General features: G+C 34.0%; 1 protein-coding gene across 1 annotated transcript; it reads right to left on the bottom strand.

Annotated features, from left to right (window-relative positions):
* Positions 1-609: 609 nt before the first annotated feature.
* LOC132760652 (isocitrate dehydrogenase [NAD] subunit beta, mitochondrial-like) lies at positions 610-20,949 on the bottom strand. Its single transcript, XM_060752676.1, has 10 exons — positions 20,825-20,949; positions 17,021-17,059; positions 16,529-16,677; positions 15,792-15,932; positions 14,838-14,970; positions 8,235-8,368; positions 7,873-7,975; positions 6,803-6,949; positions 3,974-4,129; positions 610-1,697 (listed from the first exon to the last, which is right to left on the bottom strand). Exons 1-10 carry the CDS (start codon positions 20,885-20,887, stop codon positions 1,626-1,628), a joined length of 1,137 nt encoding a protein of 378 aa, XP_060608659.1. The 5' UTR covers positions 20,888-20,949; the 3' UTR covers positions 610-1,625.
* Between the last annotated feature and the right edge of the window lie 43 nt (positions 20,950-20,992).

The raw sequence follows: 20,992 nt of genomic DNA on the forward strand, positions 1-20,992 counted from the left end.
CTTTGACCCAGAGACTTGGTTCAAGCACATGACACTGCTTTTCATAGTGGTGAACATTCCTGTGAAGTTTCATTACAATCTCTCCATGTGTGTAGGAGATATGCTCTGGACAAAATCTCTTTATTTTTATCATCTTTAGTGACCTTGACCTTGCATATATTAACCTAAATTACATTGTTCACACCAATAGTCATAATAATGACCATTTTTGTTTCAATCCCTCAATTAATGGAAACCAAATGGTCCAAATACATATTTTCATCTGAACTTTGACCTCTATGCGTGATCTTGCCCGCATGTACCTGAATTTTTACACTCGACTTCACAATGGTGAACATTTGTGCTAAGTTTTATTAAAATCCCTCTTTGCATCCGGACAAGCGTTTTTCAATAGCCTCTAAGTGTGACCTTAACCTTTGACCTAGAGACCGGGCTTATGCACATGACATAGCTTCTCATAGTGGTGAACATTTCTATGAAGTTTTGTTAAATGCCTGTATGTGCGTAGATATGCTCCAAACATAAATTTGACGCCACCCAACCCGCCTGCCTGGGGAAAACTATAATGTGACTGTTTTACAAATGGGGTGAATAAAAAGTAGAAGGAAGTAACTAAAAACTTTTTTTATTTCTAAAATAAATAACAACGCTTAACAAAAACACAGATCTAAAGAAAGCATATATGACATTATTGCAACATGTTGACAAAATGGTAAAATTGGTATCATCCTTCACACATTCAAGTGCCAATAACACCCCCCCCCCCCCCAAAAAAAAAAAAAAAAAAAAAGATGCTCCTATTTAAACATAACAACAGTGAAAATGGTCATTACAATTGGGTCTAAAATTACATTTTCTTACGAATTTTTCATCAAAATGAAATGTGTAAGAACATGTTGATTGATATGAAAATGTTTAGTTCTATATTCACAGTGACAGGGATTCAATAATAAATACTCATTTATCACTAAAGGTTTCCCGTTAAAGTTCATTAATATACTCATTTATCACTAGAATTCCCCATTTAAAGCTCATTATATATCAATAAAAGTTCTGTTTAAATTACTTATTTATAAAGAAAGATTCCCTTTTAAAATACTTATTTATCAATTAAGGTTCCTTTTAAAATACAAATTCATCAATAAAGATACTAAGCAGGCAGTGTACTAATAAATATAAAATATTGAACACAATTACAACATGTACACAGTTGGTTTGAATGATTAAAGATGATGCTCTAATTTACCTATATTCTAAAAAAAAAGTACCAATACTTCAAAGAAAATCACTGTATTTCTTACGTAAAAGAATATCAGAAACATGTAAGTACTTTGCCTTCTATTAAACATACTGTCTCAGGATTGTATAGCTTGTGACAGGTATTTATTTCTATATTGTGAAAAAGTTCTTTTATAAATATACAAATAATATCATATTTCTCAATTGATAATGTCCGATCTTTTCCATCAATATCCCTACCATATCAAATGCTTGTTCCCCCGCTTTATAGAATATCGCATTGGTTCATCAAACAGCTCTTCTATAATATTTCATTTTTATTTTGCTCTCAACATTATAGCACTTGTAATATACGATTTTTTGTAACCAGATGATTCATGCTTTAATTATAAGGAGTTGACTACAGCGTTGGTGAACTCTGCTGTGGTAGCATATCCTCCCATATCATGTGTCCTCACCTGCAAACACAAATACTTCACCTTAATGTACATACTATAAAACAATAACATCTTGATAGGGAAATTCTAGGGTTGCTCTTTGGCTAAGTAGCTAATGTTGCTTACTTCAAATAAATTTGTCTCTTTCCAAAATGGGTGTTTAAATCCTCTTAACAATAGCATGAGAAAGCTATCCCGGTAACTTCATTCTGACAGCACCACATTCTACTCATGCAACCAAAGCAGATAAAGATCAGGCGAGCGTTTCACTAATATTCCTAAGTTTAGCGTATTTTTTTACACAAATTTGGACATACATTTACGTTAGTTGCGGTTCACTAAACAGTGCGTGCAATTTACGCCAGCAGTAAGTGAGCGTAACTTTACCTATGCAAATGCCTAGCTAAGAAAGTTTAGTGAAACGCAAATAAATACTTAAGTTCTGCTTACACAAAAAGTTATGTTAATAACTCTTAGTTAAGATCACGCAAGTACGTTAGTGAAACGCACCCCAGCTTTCCCTCTTATCACAGTCTGCACTGTTTACTATTCAGTCAGTACATATTATGGAATTTCTGCTATATCCTGTTTCACTAGTAAAGCTGGAAAGTCACCATATGACCTAGGCAGTGTCCACACCACTTTAAATCCAAAAGGTTTATTTATGCTATAATATGGCTTTTGGTTTATTTATGCTATATGGAACTGAACCATACAGTCATGGAATAGTCCCTTTTTTTCTCTAACAAAAAATATTTTCCAGAACTTTGAAAGAGCATAAGCTTGAAAAAGTAAGGATGATATGTCTGATATTCTTTTAAAAAACTAATTTAAAGACTAGAAATGTGTCATCATGCCACGGATGCCCCCGCATGCAGCCAAAATTTCAGATGTTATAATATTTAGTTCCAAATTTGTTTGCACAAATTATTTTTTTCATTTTAAGTTCAAAGCCCTTAAAACTTTTCAATGTTAACACAAACCATTTCCATACAATGTTCAAGGCACTGAAATTATTCAGTCTTAACCTTTTGAAAATAGCATATTTTATATTTGTAGCCAATTTTGGCTACATACATTTCCACAAAAGTATGAGTGCTGAAACTGAAAGTTCAAAATTTTTCCAACATTCAAGAAAGATAAGTTTGTCCAAAATCATTGAACCACAACCAAATTCAAACTTAAACTGCTTATTCCTAAGATGTATCTATATTATTTTCAAAGTGAAAGGGACATAACTCTGCCAAAAAATCATCGAACCATGACCAAATTCCAACTTGACCTGCCCATTCCTCTGACATATCCATATGTCAAATTTGAGTTGAATATGTAACACTGTTGGGTAGATAATGAACAGAAACTGCAAATTTCATATTATTTTCAAAGTGAAAGGGGCTCTACTCTGCCAAAAATCATTGAACCATGACCAAATTCGAACTTGGCCTGGGCATTCCAAAAACATATCCATATGTCAAATTTGAGTTGAATGTGTTGTACCGGTGGGGAGATAAACAGAAACTGAAAATTTCATATTATTTTCAAAGTGAAAGGTGCATAACTCTGCCAAAAATCATTGAACCATGACCAAATTCGAACTTGGCCTGGGCATTCCAAAAACATATCCATATGTCAAATTTGAGTTGAATGTGTTGTACCGGTGGGGAGATAAACAGAAACTGAAAATTTCATATTATTTTCAAAGTGAAAGGGGCATAACTCTGCCAAAAATCATTGAACCATGACCAAATTTGAACTTGACCTGCACATTCCTTTGACATATCCATATGTCAAGTTTCAGTTGAATGTGTTGTACCGTTGGGGAGATAATGAACGGAAACTGAAAATTTCATATTATTTTCAAAGTGAAAGGGGCATAACTCTGCCAAAAATCATCGAACCATGACCAAATTCGAACTTGGCCTGTATTTTATCATGACATATCCATATTCAAGTTTGAGTTGAATGTGTTGTACCTTTGGGGAGATAATGAACGGAAACTGAAAATTTCATATTATTTTCAAAGTTAAAGGGGCATAACTCTGCCAAAAATCATCGAACCATGACCAAATTCGAACTTGACCTGTTTTTTCTCATGACATATCCATATGTCCAATTTGAGTTGAATGTGTGCAACCGTTCTTAAGATAATGAACGGAAACTGGTGATGACGGAATGACAGAATGACGAAAGGACGGAATGACGGAACAGGGTAACACTATATGCCCCGGCCATTACATGGCGGGGGCATAATAAAAATGCACATAAGAATTTGATCAATAGATGCTTTATACTAATACCTTTCCAGCTTTTACTACTTTCTGGACAGCATCTTCAATAAGCTTCGCATGATAGTCCAAACATAAATGTCGTAACATATTACAGCCTGCAAACAACACAGCTGTTGGATTAGCTATGTTCTTCCCTACAGCTGTTGCAAATGAATGTCTGGCTCCCTAAAAATATAAAATAAATTGAAAAATCATTAGAAAATTTATATAAACTTTGTACATACAGATATTAAGTAGAGAGATATCTTAGTTCATCTTTGGTCAATGAAATACATGAAATATACTTGAATACAGATTTCTTGGATTGACTAGAGAAATGTTTACCAGACTGCCTAAGATTTCAGCATACGGAAAAAATTGAGTGAAAACCTACAAATACATAAAATATGAAACTATGTCTAATAATAGATGCAAGCTCTAAGCTCAGATATAAAATTTTAAGTGCACTTTTATGAAAGAAATCGAAACACTGTCAATGCTTAACAGCAGTCTTAAGTATTTTCCTAAGAAACTTTTTCAATTAGATTTTTGAGTCATCCAGTTACGTGTATAATGGGCCAAAAAAGTATATTCACAATCTGACCTACATTCACAAACTTCTTATCAACAAACCATACCAGTATATCTTCCATTATAAAAAGCTTAAAGGGACTCCACTGAGGTTTTTTTTCTACATGACCAGAATGGAAATATTTTTCCAACATTCCTGTACCATTTTATATTGGTCACAACCAATAACTTGTATGCAAATTTAAGACCTATCTCTCACCCCATTTTTATAGAATAATCATTTTTTTTGTGCAAAAAGAAAAGCGTTCAAAATCGGGCTAAGAATAATATATTTTCAATTCAATTCTTAGTACATTTGTATATGTCTTCATCATATTTTGTCGATTTTTCCATTTTAAGTTCATTACTTGATTTATGTAAGAATTTAAAATTTTATATTTTAGGCTTTTTGTCCTTAGTGAAGCTCCTTTAACAACTACTGGTACATGTGCATGTATCTCCCAATAATGTCCAACCTGTCACTCGTACCTACACATGATTGTTAAAGATCCTGTATGTTGCAATTAAAGTTGTTACCATGTATGTATTCTAGGCTTAATGAGGGTCCATCAGCCCTTTCAGGCACTGAGAGTACGGACCCCCCGGACATGTCACCATTCATGTCCTTAAATGTTACTATATGTATCAACCAAAAGGTAGCCTATAAATTTTGAATTCAGTAATTCACTGAATGATACTAAAATATGTATGCAAGTCGATTTTAAAAAGGAGAGTTGTTACCACACTTAAGTGAAATTTTATATGTATATAATTATGCTTCTAAAACAATTTTCAAACATCATAGAATATGTAAAATATGAACTGCAAATATTTGTCCACATTATATGTAATCATTAAAAAATAATGCATTCATTTCTTATTGAAAAATTTGACTTAGACTTTATAGAAAATAAATTTCTAATTACCTCCCTTTATTAATATGAAACGTAAATTTGGTAATGTCTTTACAAATAATGAAAATCTTCATTTGAGCATTATATTAATGTTTGAAACTAGAAATGTGTCATCATGCCACGGATGCCCCCGCATGCAGCCAAAATTTCAGATGGTGCATTAATTATTTTTTATTTTAAGTTCAAAGCCCTTAAAACTTTTCAATGTTAACACAAACCATTTTCATACAATGTTCAAGGCACTGAAATTATGCAGTCTGAACCTTTTAAAAATAGAATATTGCATATTTGTAGCCAAAATAATGGCTAAAAGTATTAAAAGTAAAAACTGAAAGTTCAAAATTTTTCCAACATTCAGGAAAGATAAGTTTGTCTAAAATCATTGAACCACGACCAAATTCAAACTTAAACTACTTATTCCTAAGATGTATCTATATTATTTTCAAAGTGAAAGGGACATAACTCTGCCAAAAAATCATCAAACCATGACCAAATTCAAACTTGACCTGCCCATTCCTTTGACAAATCCATGTGTCAAATTTAAGTTGAATAGGTAACACTGTTGGGTAGATAATGAACAGAAACTGTAAATTTCATATTATTTTCAAAGTAAAAGGGGCATTACTCTGCCAAAAATCATTGAACCATGACCAAATTCGAACTTGGCCTGGGCATTCCAAAAATATATCCATATGTCAAATTTGAGTTGAATGTGTTGTTTCATTGGATAAACGGAAACTGAAAATTTCATATTACTTTCAAAGTGAAAGGGGCATAACTCTGCCAAAAATCATTGAACCATGACCAAATTTGAACTTGACCTGCGCATTCCTTTGACGCATCCATATGTCAAGTTTGAGTTGAATGTGTTGTACCTTTGGGGAGATAATGAACAGAAACTGAAAATTTCAAATTATTTTCAAAGTAAAAGGGGCATAACTCTGCCAAAAATCATCGAACCATGACCAAATTCGAACTTGACCTGTATTTTCTCATGACATATCCATATGTCAAGTTTGAGTTGAATGTGTTGTACTGTTGGGGAGATAATGAACGGAAACTGAAAATTTCATATTATTTTCAAAGTAAAAGGGGCATTACTCTGCCAAAAATCATCGAACCATGACCAAATTCGAACTTGACCTGTATTTTCTCATGACATATCCATATGTCAAATTTGAGTTGAATGTGTGCAACCGTTCTTAAGATAATGAACGGAAACTGATGATGACAGAGTGAAAGGACGGAATGACGGAACAGGGTAACACTATATGCCCCGGCAATTACATGGCGGGGGCATAAAAATTGAAACCATGAAAAAAATGAGTTACAGGATCTTTAAGGCAGTGAAAAAAAATGGGACACAAGTTAAAACCTGTTCAAATATTGCAGTATCGTCACTATAGCTTTCTCCGGGCACGACTCCCGCTCCACCTACAAGACCAGCTGCCAGGTTATCTATAATGTTACCATACAAGTTGGGCATAACCATAACATCAAACTGATGGGGATTTGATACTAACTGAAACATAAATCAATCATTATCATAAAATAAAACAAATAATTTAAATTGCTTTAAATATATACTAAACTTATCTCTATATAAAATCTTTTTAGCATGAAATGATTATCTGTATTACTGAAAACATTCACTATTTTGAATTTGATGAAATATATAAACCTTTTTACAGATGTCTCAAAGAAATTGCTGTTTACGATTATGCATGTATAAATGCATTCATTTTCCCCCAAACAACATCAAAATTTGTCAGATCTTTAAGCCACATACAAGAGACACTACACTTATATTGGTGTAGCCTTTTGTTGTTGTTGGGTTAAAGCCCTGCAGGTCAAACAGACACTGTAATGGTCATATGGCAGTTTATATTGCTTTTCAGCTCTACTGATGGTAGAAGGACTCCCAACCTCCTCTCAGCCATATCTAAGGTTGAAAAAGGCACCAAAATGGAACCATTGAGCTTTCATCTTCTTGTTGGACAATTTCTTCGCAATGAAGAACCCAGTCCGTTAATTTAAACCCAAAGCAGTGAAGGCCAAATGCAATATGAAGAAGTACTTGATAATATATTACACTGAAAACAAGTGACACAATGTAATTTGATGTAGATTTTGATTTTCATTTATGTTACATCGACACAGTATAGGTCATATGGCAACATTCCAGCTTTACTGGTAAACAAAGACCTTAGGTGCCTTTGCATACATTATTTCAGGCACGAATGGGCACCTGAGTAGAACCACTGATGTTCCGTAAGCTAGCTAGAAAGCTTCCTCACATGGAAAAATCTGTAGTCCCTTTAGGAATTCAAACCCACCGCAGTGAAGGGCACCAATGTTATGTGATAAAATATGTTTCATGAAGTCTTTATAAATTGCTCAAAGAAATATAGTTATAATTATAAAAGTAAATAAAAAGAAACCTACCTGCATACAACAGTTGTCTATAATCATAGTATCAAACTTTATAGAAGGATAATACTGTGCCACTTCTTCACAAGACTTTAGGAATAAACCATCAGCAAGTTTCCTACAACATCAAACATTTCAATTCAAGAATCACACAAATAAGAACAGACACCTCTGCACTAAAAGTCATACTAATCACATAGACTAAATCTTTAATGCTTGAAAGAATTTGTATATCTTGTAAAATATGTTTTGCGTTGTGCTTGAGGCCTATAAAGCAATAAAAGGAAATTGTAATGTAATGTACTGCCATTCAGAAACAGAATGTCTTGAAATAATCTTGTATATATTTGTGAAAATCCACAAATTAGCTAGCTTACATGATGTTTGCTTTATGCACAGCTGTGACCTTCTTCCTGTCGTGTCTGAGGGCATAATCAAATGCAAATTTGGCTATTCTTTTAGACTTAGCACGAGTAATTATCTTTAGAGATTCTACAACTCCTGGAACACTCTGAAATGTACAAACGGTACAAATCTTATAATTAATATTATTATATGTTTTCATACCATAAATCCTTAAATACTTAAACAAGAGTGCCATGATGGCCCTGAAGTCGCTCACATGTATATAGGCCCCCGGAGCGGGCCAGTTTAAACCCTAGGTCTTTCATTTGAACCAATTTGGAAGACATCCATAAGAAGATGTTTCATGATGTTAAGTTTTTACTACACACATAATAATGAAAAACAATGACTCTCCCCCCCCCCCCCAGCAGGGCCAATTTTGACCCAAGGGCTTTAATTTGAACAAACTTGGTAGACACCCTTAAGAAGATGTTTCATGCTAAACATCTAAGCTCTAGCTCATTGGGTTTTTTAAAAGAAGATTTTTAAAGTTTTTACTATACACATATAGTTAAAAACAATGACACTCCTGGGGCGGGGCCAGTTTTGACCCCACAGCTTTTATTTGAACAAACTTTGTAGACACTTACTAGAAGATGTTTCATGCTTAATATCTAAACTCTAGCTATTTGGGTTTTTTCAAAGAAGATTTTTAAGTTTTTGCTATACACATATAAGGAAAATCAATGACCCCCGGGCCGGGCCAATTTTGACCCCAGGGCTTTTATTTGAACAAACTTTGTAGACACTCACTAGAAGATGTTTCATGCTTAATATCTAAACTCTAGCTATTTGGGTTTTTTCAAAGAAGATTTTTTAAGTTTTTGCAATACACATATAAGGAAAATCAATGACCCCCTGGACGGGGCCAATTTTGACCCCATGGCTTTTATTTGAACAAACTTGGTAGACACCCATAAGAACATGTTTCATGCTAAATATCTTAGCTCTAGCTCTTTGAGTTCTTTAAAAGAAGATTTTTTAAAGTTTTCACTATATGCATATAGGGAAAATCAATGACCCCCTGGGGCGGGGCCAATTTTGACTCCAGGGCTTTTATTTGAACAAACTTGGTAGACACTTATTAGAAGATGTTTCATGCTAAATATCTTAGCTCTAGGTCTTTGGGTTCTTTAAAAGAAGATTTTAAAGTTTTTACTGTATGCATATAGGGAAAATCAATGACCCCCTGGGGTGGGGACAATTTTGACCCCAGGGCTTTATGAGTGGTTTATGAGGAGATGTCATTTAAAGTAAAAGTTTACGGCCGGCCGGACGAAAAGCGATCACACAAGCTCACCCTGTCACAAAGTGACAGGTGAGCTAAAAAGAAACAATATTGCCTATAAGAACTAGTTTGTTTGTTTAGTTTAATTGGGTTTTATGTCACACCAACACAGTATAGGTCATATGGCGACGTTCCAGCTTTATTGGTAGAGGAAGACCTCAGATGCACCTCCGTGTATTATTTCAGGCACAAACGGGCACCTGAGTAGAACCACCCACTTTCTGTAAGCTAGCTGGATAGCTTCCTCACATGAAAGAATCCAAACTCCTTGTTGGGATTTGAACCCACAGCTGTGAGGGGCTAGTGGTTTGAACTTAACCACACCCCCATAAGAATAAGTTCCAACATATAACTTGAGTTTGAGAATATAAATGTGCGTGTAATACATATGGATCTTTCACACAAAACAAAAGTTCAATTTATTTCATGCTTTTTAACAGTGATTTTGCAGCATTACCTAATGCATTGTTAATATGCTTCCATCAATCAGGCACATATTTATTGCAAAAGAGTGTATTTCTGCAAAAATTTCCAGACATGTAATATTATATTCTTTCTTCTGCATTCAACTACAGATTGGTTACAGTGAAAATATATGTTGATTATTTCACAGTTAAAATATCAGAAAATAATTCATTGTAAATAGTTACATTTCAGAGATCGACTGAAAATCTTGATATTTATTTTCAATAATTTACAGTGAATTTACAATATACATGTAATTCTTTGTTGAAAATGTGTTTCAGTTATCATCTGGCCCCATGTTCACAAAGTTTTCAGGATCAGGATCAAATCTAAAAACTCAAATATTCTCTATTGTTTATTCTAACACTCACGTGATTTTGTCACTTTAGACAAAGAAGGAAAAAAACTGGTGTTAAACTGCCAATAAACACCGGTTAGGGACTACTTGTATATGCGCTATTATGTTTTTACCCTCGATTGTATAGTTTACAAAGCATTTTAAAGCAACAATAAAAAGCATTTTTATTTATATTTTCAGTTCGTATAATGTTTTCTTTTCATACAATACCGAAATAATATATCACATACACTAACGCCTCATATTAGATCCATATCAGTTAATAAATATTTTGACAAAACGGCGCCAATCCGTAAGCAGCGTAATGACGTCATTCTAAGTAAACAACTCATTCATAAACAAGCTGACGTTATTTCATACATACAAGATTGATAAATGGGGCACTGATGTAAACACAATACGACGTAAGTTTTTGTTGTTGAAAACTTGATAAAATAACGTTTTTTTCTTATTATTTCTTTTGTTTGATAATTTCTATATCTTCGCAACAGTAGGGTGCGAAAATCGAACAGCTTATACGAAAATCGGCGCCGGAAGTTATTTCCGCTTGAAAAATAACATTAGTGATTTTCCTTATTTTATCGTGTTAGAATCGAAATAACATTGGCCGGAGAGGTGTATATCGGCTATTTAACACCGGTTTTGTCGTTTTGATGCGACAAAATTAACCACTCAGGCCTACGGCCTTCGTGGTCAATTCCTACGCATCAAAACTCCAAACCGGTGTTAAATAGCCGATATACACCTCTCAGGCCGATGTTATTTCTTAATCCTCATTGATTAAATATTTCATATTAACATGATAAAACTGTGTTTGAAATTTTTGAATAAATTTATTGTTATTTTTGCAAGATATGGGTATTTTACAGTTGATCCAAATATTGATCTTGATCCTAAAATTGATCCTTATTTTGATCTGATTATTTTTGTATTTGTTTTGTAATTGATTTTATCCCAAAATAAGTTTGTTTCTTTGCAAATCAGCAATTGTTTACATTTTGAATATGTACCATTTTAAGTTAGCAAAAAAAAGATCAATATTAACAATGAAACAAGAGCGATCAGTAATCACATGTGTCGCCTCATGATGGCCAATTTCATGTTGGGACAAATTTTGTGACAGACGAACAGACAGACGAACAGTGCACAACTAGACATGGTACTGATCATTCCTGTAAAGTTTGGATAAAATTGCACCAGTAGTTTATGAGAAGTAGTCCCGACAAGCTTTTGCGTATCTGGCAACACACAGAAAAAAACACCTTTTTATCAAAGGGCCATAACTCGGCCAAAAATCATTCAACCGGAAAACCCGTGCAATATGCGCAAGGACTTGAGCTACAGATCAATCCTGTAAAGTTTCATTGAAATTGCATTAGTGGTATAAGAGAAGTAGTCCGGACAAACTTTAAAAATAAAAATTATTAAAGGGCCATAACTCAAACAAAAATCATTGAACCGGAAAATGCTGACAATATGCACAACTAGACTTGGTACTGATCATTCCTGTAAAGTTTGGATGAAATTGCACCAGTAGTTTATGAGGAGTAGTCCGGACAAGCTTTTGTGTATCTGGCAACACACAGAAAAAGAAACCTTTTTATCAAAGGGTCATAACTCGGCCAAAAATCATTCAACCGGAAAACCCGTGCAATATGCCCAAGGACTTGAGCTACAGATCAATCCTGTAAAGTTTCATTGAAATTACATTAGTGGTATAAGAGAAGTAGTGCGGACAAACTTTAAAATTAAAAATTATTAAAGGGCCATGACTCTGACAACTAGAAATGTGTCCATAGGACACGGGTGCCCCCACCGCGCCACTGTTCTGTCAATCTTTTTACTAAGTCAAGGGAAATAACTCTACAAATATTTGATAAATCCACAAGCGAAACCCCAAGTGCAAATCTAAAATATGCCGAGCAACCTGCCCATAAGGTTTAATGACTATGTCAAATCCAAGTTGAAAATTGCAAAAATTTTCTAAGTGAAGGGCAATAACTCTAAAAATACTAAATAAATCCAGATGTAAATACCTGGTGCACAACTGCACATGCTGATCAATATTTCTGTAAAGTTACATGACTCTAGGTCAAACACTTTTTGAGTTACGTGCGACACAATTGTTGAAAATTGCCAAATTTTACTAAGTCAAGGGCAATAACTCTGAAAATACTAAAAATATCCACACGAAAATACCCAGGTGCACAACTACACATGCTGATCAACATTCCTGTAAAGTTTCATGACTCTAGGTCAAATTCTTTTCGAGTTACGTGCGACACAAGTTGAAAATTGCAAAATTTTACTAAGTCAAGGGCAATAACTCTGAAAATACTTAAAATATCCAGACGAAAATACCCAGGTGCACAACTACACATGCTGATCAACATTCCTGTAAAGTTTCATGACTCTAGGTCAAATTCTTTTTGAGTTACGTGCGACACAAGTTGAAAATTGCAAAATTTTACTAAGTCAAGGGCAATAACTCTGAAAATACTAAAAATATCCACATGAAAATACCAAGGTGCACAACTACACATGCTGATCAACATTCCTGTAAAGTTTCATGACTCTAGGTCAAAAACTTTTTGAGTTACATGCGACACAAGTTGAAAATTGCAAAATTTTACTAAGTCAAGGGCAATAACTTTGAAAATACTAAAAATATCCAGACGAAAATGCCCAGGTGCACAACTACACATGCTGATCAACATTCCTGTAAAGTTTCATGACTCTAGATCAAATACTTTTTGAGTTACGTGCGACACAAAAGTGAATGGACGCCACTAATGTGGGGGCACAAAAATCATTGAACCGGAAAATGCTGACAATATGCACAACTAGACTTGGTACTGATCATTCCTGTAAAGTTTGGATGAAATTGCACCAGTAGTTTATGAGGAGTAGTCCGGACAAGTTTTGTGACGGACGGACGGACAGACAGACGACGGAGAAGTGATCCCTATAAAAAAAATTGAACACTGGGCCTGGATATTATAAGAGGTGATCCACATGCCCATTAAATGTGTTTGGTGGGCAGAACTCAAGTTTTCAAGGAGCAGTGCCACTGTGAAGGCTGCTGACTTTAGGTGAAACAACTACCGAGATATGGCCGAGGATACAGTCTTATGACAGACAGGCAAAAAAACAAGAACTGTCGGAGGACAGTAACACTCGACTATTCGAAAATTTGTCACAAGGGTGTTTCATTGAGTATAATAATGCTTACCTATATGAATACATAAAATTGTCCGAAAAGGTACAAACCCTTCAAGTTTCATTACATTCCCTTCAGTAGTTATGGAGATACAAGCTTACACACAAAAACTTAACCAAGAATTTATGAATCGAAAAAGGGACATAATTATGCGAAAAAGTAAATCAGAGTTATGGGACTTGTGCCAATCATCTTAGATAATCACAGACAACAAGAGTGTGAAGTTTCAATCCATTCCCTTCAGTAGTTATGGAGATACCAGCTTACACGCACAAACTTAACCAAGAATTTCTAAGTCAAAAAAGGGGCATAATTATGCAAAAAAGCAAATCAGAATTATGGGACTTGTGCCAATCATCTAAGATAATCACAGAGACCAAGTGTGTGAAGTTTCAATCCATTCCCTTCAGTAGTTATGGAGATACCAGCTTACACGCAAAAACTTAACCAAGAATTTCTAAGTCGAAAAAGGGGCATAATTATTTAAAAAAGCAAATCAGAGTTATGGGACTTGTGCCAATCATCTTAGATAATCACAGAGAACAAGTGTGTGAAGTTTCAATCCATTCCCTTCAGTAGTTATGGAGATACCAGCTTACATGCAAAAATTTTACCAAGAATTTTTAAGTCGAAAAAGGGGCATAATTATGTAAAAAAGCAAATCAGAGTTATGGGACTTGTGCCAATCATCTTAGATAATCACAGAGAACAAGTGTGTGAAGTTTCAATCCATTCCCTTCAGTAGTTATGGAGATACCAGCTTACATACAAAAACTTAACCAAGAATTTCTAAGTCGAAAAAGGGGCATAATTATGAAAAAAAAAGCAAATCAGAATTATGGGACTTGTGCCAATCATCTTAGATAATCATAGAGAACAAGTGTGTGAAGTTTCAATCCATTCCCTTCAGTAGTTATGGAGATACCAGCTTACATACAAAAACTTAACCAAGAATTTCTAAGTCGAAAAAGGGGCATAATTATGACAAAAAGCAAATCAGAGTTATGGGACTTGTGCCAATCATCTTAGATAATCACAGAGAACAAGTGTGTGAAGTTTCAATCCATTCCCTTCAGTAGTTATGGAGATACCAGCTTACATACAAAAACTTAATCACAGGGACGCCGCCGCCACCGCCGACAAATGGGTGACTGCATTAGCTCAATTATTCTGCGAATAGTCGAGCTAAAAACTGTACACCTCCCATTTTATCAATCTAGGGGCATACAAATTATTTTCCATACCTCATGCTCCAATGCACTGTATTCACCTTCAGTTTGCTCTCTTATGATAACAAAGTCAAGGTTATTGTGTCTTGTTTGGTACCCTGGTAAACTTTTTACTAATACAACATTAGCATATAGATCTAGATCTCTCCTGAAAAAATCGAAAGAAGACCTTACATACAGAGAAAAGGTGATGTCAGTTAGCTTTATCTAAATAGAGAATAAATTATAGAATTTTTTTGTACTTAGACATATACATGTAATTTACTATAATTGTTAGATTTTTAAATACACATTTTTTATTAATTTAAAAAGACATACAAGAATAATTGCTTGAGCATTGCCTATTATTGCATTGACTTCAGATTCTGCAATAATGCTTCTATCTAGATAAGATTATAACTTTAATATCTCACTGTGTTTTTCACTTTAAGGGAATGGTGGCTGGCTATACTGAGGGGAAAATTACATAAGAGGGAAAACAAGGGACAATTTACAAACAGAAAAAATAGTCAAAATGTATATCTTTTGAAATGAGGAAAGGGGGCAAATTTCAACCCAAAAATAGCCCTAAAAAGCACTGTCTAGAGGCATCAATTTCTAGAGCTTATGTTTAAATTACATAATATCTTCAATTGATTGAATTTGAATTTGGAACAGTCCATTTGTTATTGCAAGGGGTTTCTTTATGAAAAAAAAATATATTATGCAGTAAACAGTATAGAATCTGGCCAGATAGTACCGTATGCTGGTTTGACTTTGTACTGGTGGACATTTCAGGACATTACCATCACCAGTATAGCCTTACCCATACATGCCATAACGTCCTGAACGACCGGGATTGTCCCGGAAATAAGTTATTTGTCCCAGAGATGTCCCATAGATGATTTATGTCCCGGTGAAAATAAAAATCTAAAATAATCTACTTTGCGACCAGAAATTTTAATTTTTATTAGGCAAGTTAAGGCTTACCTAATTTTCATATTAAGAGTTTGTAGCTCTGTTCCTTTGAATGTATGTGGTGACGATATGATACCTTTGAGCCCTACTCCATTCCGTTTAAATGATTCCAATACTGTCTCATAACTAGCACTTTGTGAGGAATGCACCTCGCTAATAACATAATAAAATAAAATTTTCATTGCAAATAAAGCAGGTGCTTCTGCAACCAGCATGTGACTATAAGAAAATATCTTTGTCTTTAATCAATAAAAATCAAATATCTCTAAAAACAGTTTACACCAATGACATAATATTTTTTTAATACAATCATGCACATCAATAAAAGTAGTCCATTTTTACATTCAGTATCTATGATTCATTCACAAATGAAATGTTACTAATTTTAAACAGTTTCTTCATTTTCTTTATCTTAATTTTGCCAATATATGTATTTCATGCAAAGTTTTTTTAAAACAATTTCTTAATATTTGAACTGTTTTTTTTTTACAGGTGAGCTAAACACTTACAATTACAACTCTCACACCTGACCATAACCGAATATTAAACATTATTTCAGGCACAAATCACATCATGAGTAGAGCCACCAACATTCAATAAGTTAGCTTTCTCACATGCAGAAACCTACAGCAGTGACAGGTTAGTGGTTTAAAGTCAACGACCTCAACCACGGACACGCCACTTGTCGAGCATAACAAAATGATAACAAACATAGAAATCGATGCAGGAAGTCAGAGATGATTTTCTACCTCAGAAAGTATTCTTCAAATTCCACAGGAGCCCCTGCAGTTTTGAAAACTTCCTGCATACTGGCCATGATTTCTGGGCCGACACCGTCCCCTGGTACTAATGTCACAGCATGTTTACCATCTGGCTTTGACACCTGCTCTGTCACACTCTACAATTATGTAAGTTAAAGTACATCTGTTGGCATAACCAAATAAGTATATTTTTCACAACAATAAAACTGTTGAAAACTCAGTCTTAAAAATTCCCTCAAACACCTTAACTATTCATGCCTATTAAATGTAACTTATAGTGTATATGGCTTTTTGTGGAATATTTTAATAGGTTTGTTAATTTTTTGTATTCAGTTTTTTTTAATTTTATTTTTCAAAGCAGCATACACCCAAAGATGAAATCACTGTTCACATACCTGAAAGCCTCTTTAACCCAAAAGAGGGTTTAATGTAAGAAAAAATACCATTTTTTACCATCCTGACCAATAATATCACACTAACCTTTTTGGAAATTGTTTGGTGAACATCTCTTTTCAGAACCTAAAATGGCAAAAAAAAGTTTATATATATTATAGCGAGCTTTACGGTAACGCAAGTACCTGCTAAGTGATGGTTTTGAAAACTTTCGTCCGAAGTACCTAATTGGACACATCGCAACTTTTCGAATTACAAGATAACGATAAAAGCCGATGTACTCTGATTGAAAACGGAAGCCTAGACTGGTGTCCTGCGCACTTATATAGGAACCATAATAGAAAGGGGGATGAACGATTATTTTTCAAAAAAATATCTTACGGTAAAATAAAATCGAGCTCGCTTTGAGGATTTGCCTTTTTCATATTATATAAAGTGTTTTTTTTTCTAGAATTACATTTTTACACTATCCCAACACTGTGCCAGGTCCCTTTGGTGAGAGTAGGTAGATCCATAGGTGTTCGGCACGTTGATTGGTCACTACCCCCGCCCCGCACCCCCACTCTACAGCCCTCCTACCTCTCAAATCATGTAAAATACAGTATTTTTCATTTGAAACATGTTTTAATATTTGGTTTATGCTTTTAATTCAATTACCTTCATTTCCCACAAAAAATAAAAAATTGATACATATATATTTAGTAAAGGTATGCAACTCGCCGCTCATTTTTCAGCACTCATCTTAATACGAAGCTTTGGCTTGCCCGGCTATAGACTACACGTGTATATTTAAAAGAAAATCAAATAAAAAACAATTAAAAAATATATACCCAGAGCAACAGATAAGCTTTAAAAGTGAATTGGGTATTACTCCATCATTTCCTTTGGAATTGGGTATTGGCTCCATTTAATTGGGTATTCCAAAACTCGATACCCTATGATTTCAAGATCAATTGGGTATTCAATTATGAAGATATGAATTTTATGGTTTCAATATCAATAAAATTAAATTTAGATATCTTAACTGTTTTAAAAAGAAAATAGGATTAACAATTTACTTGAACTTTTCACATTTGTTTTATTTTTTATATAAAATGCTCATGTTATATTTCATAATATTTTTAACAAGTTCGTTTTCTGACTGATTTTTGATTATTTGCGACTGTTTTGTTTCACATCATTTTCCCTTTTGTACGACGCCATATTGCTTTCCAAAGCGTCTATTGATATAGCTGGGACCTACTTATTGACGGTCTTCGCAAAATCAACGGTCTCTGCCGGTCTGTAAAGACCATCAACCTGAGTAGACAAATCGACGGTCTCATGCTTAGTCGGTCTTGGAGACCGGGGACCGTCGAAGACCGGAGACCGTTGATTTAAGTTGGCATTGTTTCGGGAATATTGGGATATTATGCATATCGATATAATTTGTCCAAAACTACGAGTGTATGACAGATTAATTTTGCGGTGATGAAAATGACAATACGCACAAGTTTTTAAGACAATTGCGTATTTTATTTTTTTTAATGATTTTTGATACGCATTCTTAAAATATCGATTGCGTATATTATAAAATTAATTGCGTAAATCATAGATATGCACCTTATCTGTTGCTCTGTAGCCCGGGTCTCCACGATACCGGTGTACATATTTTATACAAGGTGTTTTTCATATAAAAAATTATTGACTTGAAAAAAAGAAGTAATAAACAACTTCATTAACATTTAATCCTCTTTAAATTACATTACAGAGTTCTGTTACTCTGAAATTCTCGCTCATTGCGAATGTAAACAATGGTGGACCATTTTGTATGACTTAGTGAAACAGACTTCATGCTACCGGTACACTGGTAAAAAATGTTATTTTTATGGAAAGCCATTGCAGTTTTAATAGCAAATATATCATTTTAGCATTCTTGTATTCATATCTGAAAAAAACGCTTTAAAACAACATAAAAACGTGTGTTTCAATAATTTACTGTTCATCTTTTATGACTCCCAAGGGATCTCTGTTTTAGAATCTTTTACTCCCAATGACAGGTGTATATTATACAATGTGGCTGGATTCAAAAATCCCCCTCACTTAATTTTAGTGTTGTTGTGATTGTCTGGTCCTTTCGTATCATTGAATCAATTTTATTTCTATATGATGAAGATAAAATATCAATATGGCACTTTACACAGGCTCCCTTAAAAGACTGAATGAAACTGACTTTTTAATTTTCATAAACTATTTTATATGCACTAGAGTCAGTGTACCCGGTTCCGCACAGGACCCGGTCCCGCACACTTTCCAATTTTCATTTTTTCTTAAAAAAATCAAATGAATTTATTTAGTTTTCATTTGTGTTTCACTGAACTGGCATGTTTTCAACAGGATATGACATAATCTGGGATCTTGCACCCCAGCCTCTCCCTAGACAGTGCAGACGAAAATGTAAATACATGTACATGGCTGTGTAGGTCACACATAAAAACATCTTTTTCAGCAATTAAACCATGCTAATTTCTATTTCAATGTTAAGATATTTATAAAATATATATTTGAAAATAAATGTATGATTTTGTTTTGGCAAATTTGCTGTTAGTTATGAAATATATGCACATGATTTAACTTCTCCCAATAACCAAACATCAAGTCATTTCACCTTGATTCTTTTGTTTAAAATGATAACAAACTCTTAATCGAACAAGTCATAACTAAACAGATGAAAAAACCTTCAATAATAATGTTTTATGTCTGTGTTTACTATCTACAAGTGGTAAAAAAGTATATTTCAATTGCTGTTACATGTTTCCTGTGTGCTACTATGCTTGGAAATAAATGTTTGTATACTGTAGTAAGAATGTGCTTTAAATTTATTTGAACTCCTGAAAATTTGCAAAACAATATAACTTATCTGGACTTAGAGATGTTAAATAATTTATAAAACATGCTTAAGATGTACAATAACCTTTCATTATAAAAATGGCCTTGTGTGCGGATCCGAGTCCACTATTTATCATATTTGGCCCATACCTGTTGCTTAAAATCAAGTGCGCCTAGAAGTATGACCTACTTAAGATAGAAACGTTTCGGTCATCAGTTTTTATGGGCAAAGGATGTAATTTTCAAAATAATATCAATTATAAGAAGAATTTTTAACTATAAGATAATTTTCTTATTTTTCCTTAAAAAAGTGTACGACTCCGGGTACACTGACTCTAATGGCTTTCCATAGATTAATTTTTTCCCGCCAAAAATGATGTCAAAAGGTCAAGTGACATGTAATGGAGGTTGAATGACGTCAACACCTGTCATTTTTTATTTTCTTGGAAAAACATGTGTTTTGTAGAGAGACTAATTTATGCAATGGAAAAATAGGATAGTAAAATAAAAATAAGGTAGGATATGTGAAATATTTCCTTCAGAAACTCATGAAAATGTTTAAAAACTTAGAAATAGCCAATATTACTGGGAGCATGCCAATATAAACACTCGGTAGGTGGTGTTGACAAAAATATCGCGAGATTTGTGAATATACCGGTACCGTGGAGTCACCGGTATCGTGGGGTTCGAGTATATACCAATCAGTGACCAATCAACGCGCCAAACACCTATGGGTATAGATCTATGTAGGAGAGAATTGGCTTGGGGAGAATCTTAAGGGTGAGGATGGTAATGGGGAAATTTTTGTCATTGTCATTGCCTTGCAAAAATTTGCTTCAGTCTACTTTACCCCTCCCACTTTTCTCATAAATATAGTTTACCCCTCCCACTTTTCTCATAATTAGTTTTCAAGGACATGATAAATAGTAACAATATTACTAATTTAAGAGACAGACCTGCATAATTAAACTAAATAATTAACCATTTTTGCCTGAATAACAATAACTTGTAAACCATACTTACCAAATAAGCCAAATTTGATGCTTTTCTTCCTGGAGTAAATTTGGAAACACAGGACGCTGCCATTTTAGTTGTGACGTAATAAGGGAGATTCCATATTACAACACAAGAAAGTAACTACAAAGTACATATCATATGAAAACATTTCGTTCTGAACTTTGATTTTACAAA

Source organism: Ruditapes philippinarum, unplaced genomic scaffold (assembly GCF_026571515.1).
Source record: "Ruditapes philippinarum isolate M1 unplaced genomic scaffold, ASM2657151v2 ctg4748_1_1_1_1, whole genome shotgun sequence".
In the NCBI taxonomy this organism is placed as follows: domain Eukaryota; kingdom Metazoa; phylum Mollusca; class Bivalvia; order Venerida; family Veneridae; genus Ruditapes; species Ruditapes philippinarum.

Bases quoted from the DNA above. Each gene is read 5' to 3' on its own strand.
- LOC132760652 (XM_060752676.1), bottom strand. From the start codon at position 20,887: ATGGCAGCGTCCTGTGTTTCCAAATTTACTCCAGGAAGAAAAGCATCA. The intron at 14,971-15,791 runs GTAAGCCTTAAC...CGATTTTTTCAG, and splicing joins ACTCTTAATATGAAAATTAG to GAGAGATCTAGATCTATATG. The intron at 7,976-8,234 runs GTAAGCTAGCTA...TTGATGTTGTAG, and splicing joins GTGCATAAAGCAAACATCAT to GAAACTTGCTGATGGTTTAT.